At 33.1% G+C, this 7,654-nt stretch overlaps 1 protein-coding gene across 1 annotated transcript; it reads left to right on the plus strand.

Moving 5' to 3' along the window:
- LOC107646045 (boron transporter 1) lies at window positions 1,489-4,993 on the plus strand. The gene is made up of 11 exons (XM_016350234.2): window positions 1,489-1,867; window positions 1,959-2,041; window positions 2,130-2,461; window positions 2,571-2,736; window positions 2,831-2,997; window positions 3,091-3,264; window positions 3,366-3,461; window positions 3,559-3,696; window positions 3,789-4,114; window positions 4,190-4,457; window positions 4,541-4,993. Exons 1-11 carry the CDS (start codon window positions 1,764-1,766, stop codon window positions 4,856-4,858), a joined length of 2,172 nt encoding a protein of 723 aa, XP_016205720.1. The 5' UTR covers window positions 1,489-1,763; the 3' UTR covers window positions 4,859-4,993.

Raw genomic sequence — 7,654 nt, forward strand, 5'->3', positions numbered from 1 at the left:
GCAATAGCATATCCCTGCTCTATATATTTTTGGCCCACTAAAAAAAGGGCCTTTACCTTGTTTTTTTTTTTTAACACATTGTAAATGCATATGCAGCAGAAATGACATATATTTTTGTCCTTATTTTAAATATCTTTATTTTTTGCCATTTTTCTTGATCAGCAAGATGTATAATTTGAAGTCAATGGTTTCATCATATACGATCAAAACAGATTGATGTTAATTGTTAAATCTTGTCTCTTGAATCAATTATGAAAAGAACAGTTAGGAGTTATACATACGTAAGACGAACCATTAAATTAATTAAGTATCACTATACAGTTTGCTTCGCCTGATAATAAGGCTAATACCCCAGAATGAAATAAATATCTCTCTCTTATATAAATATAAATATATGAGTTGTCAATCGTTAGAATCACATGGGCTAATGTAATATGGGCTTCAGCAATAATCACTATCGATAAGCTTGAATTCATTTACACTTGTTGACCAAAAACATCTTTTATATATTTTAGAGGATTAAATAAATTATTCAAAGGTTTACTTTTAGGCTTTAGCACTTAACTACTTTTATATATATCTTTTTGTGGGTGCATAATAATAATCTTTAATAATGGTGCGTGGTTGCGTCCTCTAGTAAATGAAATGAAATGGACCCTCCAAGGTAGTCGTAGTGGATAGAATATAATATCGGATTAAATAAGATGGTCTTCAATATGGGTTGCTATTTACTCAACGAGTGGGTGGATTTTCCCATTTATTCGCTGTATACCATATGCATCATCAATTCATCATATTAGTTCTTATTTCGCATAGAGATTACACCTATAAAATTCCACACTTTATATATTATAATTAATTACTAATTAATAACTTGACATGTGCTACTTCTTTGCAAGTTAAAAGTCAGTGATATGTTATGGTAAAGGTGAAACTCACATATAGTGATCTTTGAAGTTGATAGTTTAAAATTTTTAAACAGATATGTTAAAATAAGGGATTGTTTAATACGAGTTACCATAACATATATTAAAACATTATCTTAATCTTAGTGAAATTGACAACATGGCTCGAGTAACATTGTGTAAAAAGACCCAAATTTTGTTTTATATGTTGTATAAAATAGAGGAATGTGAATTGAAGAATCCCAATTGGCATATACATAGTGGGACCAGGCTAGTGCCTTTATTTTCTTTATGGCAAAAAAAGATTGAAAATTTGGAATGGGCATTGATTATTGAAGGTGATATACAATTGACAATTTTGAGACATATTTATGTATCATCTTCAGTGAAAAAAACTGGATGATATTCAATGAAAAATTTTATCTTTTATTATTTTTTTTCTCTTATTTATTTCTAGTTCCACTTATAAAATTAAAGGTGAGAGATCATATTTTATTCAAAAAAAAATGAAGAGTATCTATTTCCTGTTTTACAATTAGCAGAGCCTCTTTAAAAAAGCTTATAAATAGTGATCCACCGCAAACATTGTTTGTTGTGAGATGAGAAAATAAAGAGTCCAATTCCCAGGAAGTACAGCTGGCTGCTTTCTTGGCTTATTTACAACATTCATTCAATCTCTCACTGCACTGCCAGCCTGCACTTCTTCACCCCCTCTCTCCTCTCTTCTCATCCTCCTTCTTCTTCAATGGCATCCAAGAAGCAAGATAGATGCTGATGATAAGTTGATAACATAGACAATATCATCTCATATTGGTGGTGGACAAGTTCATAAGACTCAACTCAAGAAGCTATTAAGCAATGGAAGAAACATTTGTACCATTGGAAGGTATCAAGAATGATCTCAGAGGAAGATTGATGTGTTATAAGCAAGATTGGACTGGTGGAATCAAAGCTGGTTTGAGGTATACATATACATTAATACATATATACATATATATATGCTCATTATTATTTTATAAATGTCTTATAGGCTCTATCTTTTAATTCTCTCAGGATTTGGGCCCCCACCACATACATATTCTTTGCATCTGCAATCCCTGTCATTTCATTTGGTGAACAACTAGAGCGAGACACAGGTACTATACATACATATATACTATACTTATTACTATTAAATTCAAAGACTGATGATATTGATAAGTTATGTATGCACCTTACTTGCAGATGGTGTTCTAACAGCGGTTCAAACACTGGCTTCAACTTCAATATGTGGCATCATACATTCAATCATTGGTGGCCAACCTTTGCTGATATTGGGTGTGGCAGAGCCCACTGTAATCATGTACACATTCATGTTCAATTTTGCAAAGGAGAGAGCAGAGTTGGGTAGGGAACTCTTTCTGGCATGGACTGGTTGGGTGTGTGTATGGACGGCACTCTTGCTCTTCTTGTTGGCCATTCTTGGAGCTTGCTCCATAATCAATAGGTTTACAAGAATTGCAGGAGAGTTGTTTGGCCTTCTCATTGCAATGCTCTTCATGCAACAAGCTATCAAAGTAATTAATATTAGTATATCTATCTCAATTCACACATACTTTCTTTGCAACCCATGTTTATGTTATCTTAACATAACATAACATTCCAGTGTCATCATCATTGTCACAGGGTCTGGTGGATGAGTTTCGCATACCGGAACGACAGAATCCGAAAGCAATCGAATTCTTACCTTCATGGAGATTTGCTAATGGCATGTTTGCATTAGTCCTTTCATTTGGCCTTCTTCTCACTGCATTGAGAAGCAGAAAGGCCAGGTCATGGCGCTATGGTAGTGGTAAGTACTTACCAGATGAAGTGATTCGAATATCATTTCTCTAATTAGTAATTACTATGCATTATGAAGTTAATTTTGTTAAGTGTTGCTACAGGTTGGCTTAGAAGCTTAATAGCAGATTATGGTGTGCCACTTATGGTGTTAGTTTGGACTGGTGTGTCCTACATACCATCTTCAAGTGTTCCAAGTGGTATACCAAGGCGCCTCTTCAGCCCAAATCCATGGTCTCCAGGTGCATATGAGAATTGGACTGTCATTAAGGCATGTATTCCACATGACTAGAACTCTAAAGTCTAAAGAACACAAGATATATGAATCTGTTTAAGTTATAAATAGATTGATTTCTTATGACAGGATATGCTTCAAGTTCCTGTGGTGTACATAATTGGAGCATTTATCCCAGCAACCATGATTGCAGTGCTTTATTACTTTGATCATAGTGTGGCATCCCAGCTTGCACAGCAGAACGAGTTCAATTTGAGAAAACCATCTTCTTACCATTATGATTTGCTTCTTTTGGGGTTCTTGGTATGCAACTTTTATTTTCATGTGAAATTATTGTGTTAATTGTTTCTCTAGTAATGGTAAATTTTCATCTTCTTTTATTGTTTTTTCTTTCTGGATGGAAGACCTTAATGTGTGGCCTTATTGGAATACCTCCTGCAAACGGAGTCATACCACAATCACCAATGCACACAAAGAGTCTTGCAACTCTTAAACATCAGGTAATAAAATCAGCTCATAGGTGTATGATCATTGTTAATAATATGAAACCATGAATCATGATTTATGAACATATAACTCACCAAGAAAGTTATGCAGCTGCTTCGCAACAGACTCGTGGCAACGGCGCGAAAAAGTATAGGAAAAAATGCTAGTTTAGGACAGTTGTATGGTAATATGCAAGAAGCCTACCATCAGATGCAGACACCCCTTGTTTACCAAGACCCTTCTGCTAGAGTAAGTGTTTATTTAAGTTTCAATAAAACATATATATGCTTAAATAATTTGTACCATACTATATATTATATATGTGAACATGTTGTGATCAGACACAAGGACTAAAGGAGCTCAAAGAATCAACAATTCTACAAGCTACAAGCATGGGAAGCATGGATGCACCAGTGGATGAGACTCTATTTGATGTTGAGAAAGAGATAGATGACTTGCTTCCTGTTGAGGTAAAAGAACAACGTCTAAGCAACTTACTTCAAGCAACCATGGTGGGAGGATGCGTTGCAGCCATGCCTTTACTCAAGAAGATTCCAACCTCAGTCCTATGGGGCTACTTTGCATTCATGGCCATCGAAAGTTTGCCCGGAAACCAGTTCTGGGAGAGGATCCTTCTTCTCTTCACTGCACCTAGCAGAAGATACAAGTATGTTCTATTTCTTATGTTAAAATTTAGTACATTAATGATTGCAAAATCTGAAATTTCGTCTTGTTTTTGCAGGGTGCTTGAGGATTACCATGCTACATTTGTGGAAACAGTACCATTCAAGACAATTGCAACATTCACAATCTTCCAAACGCTTTATCTTCTTGTATGCTTTGGACTAACTTGGGTTCCAATTGCTGGTGTCATGTTTCCAATGATGATCATGCTCTTAGTTCCTGTAAGACAGTACTTTCTCCCAAGATTTTTCAAAGGGCCACACCTTCAAGACTTGGATGCAGCATCATATGAAGAACAAACTGCTTTACCATATAACATTGCAACAGTAAGATGATCCAAAATTGTCACATTTTCATGCATAGTTTATACTTTATAGTTACTCATTTTGTATGTGTTTTTTGTTAACAGCAATCAGAGTTTGGAGCTGGTGCTTCTCAAGTTGGTGAAGGTGAAATCTTAGATGAAGTTATAACTAGAAGCCGTGGAGAGTTTAGGCGCACTAACAGTCCTAAGGTCACAAGCTCAACTCCAACTCCAGGAAATGATCTCAAAGGCCTTCAGAGCCCGAGACTGTCATTCAATTCTCGCCGTGGCGAGCTTTCGGCCGAGCACAGTCCTCGGTCCGGCACAAGAGGTCCTCACAGTCCAATGGCCAGAGAAGTAAGGTTGGCAAACTTGGGAAGGAGTCCTCTTAGCTCTGATTCAAAACAGCACAACAACAAATAGTTAAACTAAACGCTACCGTTTGATAAGTGTTTCAAGACATAAAATTCAGATATATTAAGATAACAGAGACATTTTACTTACTTTTATATTTTGTAAAATAGTTCTGTGTCCTTATATCTGTATTTTGATTCTGAACTAATACCAAACGGAGCTACAAAGTTTGCAGTGATGATCATATTCGTATCCCTTGGAAGGAGTTAGGTGACTTAATTTTTATTGCTTGTTTTATTAATATTGCTTGGCTTTGTTGTAACTTGTAAAGTCATTTCCTTATAATATACGGCAGATATGAATGTAACCATATAGTGTGGCCTTGGCGATTTTCCGAATGTTATTATTCTATTTGTTCATATATATGTGTAATCATGATCACGTGTTTGATTTATTAAATTAATTCTGATTAGTTTTGAATCTGTCGTATAAGCTTCAAATTGCACTTCAGATCAGATGCGTTTATGCAGGGTCAGAGCAACTAAGTACATGAGCCATCCTTGACTCCTTGTATTGTATAATGAAATAAAAAGTATAAGTAGAGAATGAAATATAAATTGGATAAATATGAAATGTAATAATAATAAACTAATAAATTAATAATCAGTTAAAATAAATTTCAGATGTCTATTTTTTGGGTGGAGTAATTAGTCTTGATTTTAAAGTTAAAATACAATTCATTTAAATATAAGGGGTTGGAAGTGAGTTAAGATCACTTATGAATCAATTTGAACTTAACTCGTTAACAACTTAATAAGATGAATTTATAAGTTTGTGAGTCAATTTTTAACTTAAATTTGATCTCATTTATTAAATAAACTGAACTTAAATTTAAGTGAACTCTACTCATTTACTCATAAAATAACTCAATTATATATTACTTATTATAATAACAAATACACTTGATTGTTAATGAGTTAAATATGAGTCAAGTTTAATTTTCCCAAGTCAAACTTAAATTTGATCCGACACAACTCAATTCGATTATTTTTAATCTTGGACAACACAAAACATACCATCTTTATTTTAATAAGAGAATACACATAGCTATATGCTCATGTTTTTCAATATTTAAAAAAAAATAAAAATAAAGACTCAATAGAGTTTCTTTTCTTTTGCTTTTACATAAATGGTAGAGAGAGTTATTCAGGGGAACTTCTTATATCCTATGTGTAGAAAGTGAAATTATTTCCTTCCAGAAAACACAAAAAACTTTCTTGCCTTCTGGCCAATAATCTCCATTCTCCATAAATAATTTGTCAGCAAAGACAACCATAGCATTTAATTTCTTAAGGAACTATTATCATTTGCTGGATATATGGAACCATTTGATTTGTTTATGAATGGTTTTTTTCTTTATGAATTATTATCATTTAATTTGTCGTGTGGATAAAAATAAAACCTTTTGCAGAACCTTTTTGGTGATAGTGTGGTGGTGATTAATGTCTTACATATATATTGGTGGTCAAAAATTGACGATATAATTGCAACATGAAAACAATACCGCACTTGCTAGATGATGTGTATACTTGAAAAGGAGGAAAAAAAGAAATAGAAACGCAAGAGTGAATATATATTAAAAGAAAAAATACTAAAAATTATCAGAATTTGTTATTTTTTATTATTATTTAATTATTAATTTAATTTTTTTAATTTAATTCAACAACATATTTTATATTATATTTTTAAATATTAATAATCAACTTATCATTAAAAATAATAACTTCTAATAATTTTAATATTTTTTTATTAAAATTCTATTCCCACCATCCACCTTCATATCCAAAACAAAAAGAAGAGTTGCGGCTCCCACATTCTCAATCAATTGCACCAAGCAAGCATGGAAGATGAGTAGTGATAATGTTGCATGCCATTCTACTGTTCCCTCCTACTCCTAGCTTAGTGGCTTGATAAGGTTCATCGTCCATCCATTGATAATAATAATGTTAATATGTTTCTTTCTTATTTTCGAGAAATTCTTTTATGTGAATAATAATCATTGTAATTTTAGAATTTTAGGTGACTACCTAAAACTATATTATTATTCAATTTGGTATTCCATGGCCATACGAAAATTCCTATATTTGAAGATAGAGCTTACGTCTCCAATGATGCCAAAATCTGTGTCTTTGAAGTGCAAGTTGAATCAATAAAAAGGCTTCAAATAAAGTAGTACTATGCATTGTAGCTTCATTCGTGTTATAAAGACAAAACCAAGTAGGTTTATAATCGTGCCATCGATTGGGTGAAGAGTTTGAACTTTGAACCACAACGACATAAACATTATTTAAGAAGTGACACGACAGTTGACCATGCCACCACTACTATAGGTTTATTATTTGTGAGGTTTTTCAACAATCATTTGAAAGTGTCCCTCTTCAGAAGTTATGGCCACCCAACGGTTTCTCCCTTTTAGGCACTAGTTGCATCTTCATCTTCAACTCAGTACGCATAATATCATCAAAAAATGCATGGTGGATTCTAAGATGAAAATTAGACTAGTAAATTTGTTTCATGATAAATTAGTATGATTTGACCAATGAAAAGAGTGATATTTAATTTGACAAATATTTGAATAATTTTAATTAATTTAACCAGTGAAAAGAGTGATATTAATTTATGATCATATTTCATCATGAAGTATAAAAATATGATTTTATGATAACAAAAGTGGGGGGAAAAAACACTGCACCACCTAACCATGACATCAATTATTTGTATCTGAAAAATGGTTCCAAGGTGTCCTAATTAATAAGTAATTATAATAGTGAGCCCAACTCAAAGCAAGACGGTAAGTTGGTCAAA

Source organism: Arachis ipaensis, chromosome B06 (genome assembly GCF_000816755.2).
Source record: "Arachis ipaensis cultivar K30076 chromosome B06, Araip1.1, whole genome shotgun sequence".
Lineage (NCBI taxonomy): Eukaryota > Viridiplantae > Streptophyta > Magnoliopsida > Fabales > Fabaceae > Arachis > Arachis ipaensis.

Bases quoted from the DNA above. Each gene is read 5' to 3' on its own strand.
- LOC107646045 (XM_016350234.2), top strand. From the start codon at position 1,764: ATGGAAGAAACATTTGTACCATTGGAAGGTATCAAGAATGATCTCAGA. The intron at 2,462-2,570 runs GTAATTAATATT...TCATTGTCACAG, and splicing joins TCATGCAACAAGCTATCAAA to GGTCTGGTGGATGAGTTTCG. The intron at 3,462-3,558 runs GTAATAAAATCA...AAAGTTATGCAG, and splicing joins TTGCAACTCTTAAACATCAG to CTGCTTCGCAACAGACTCGT.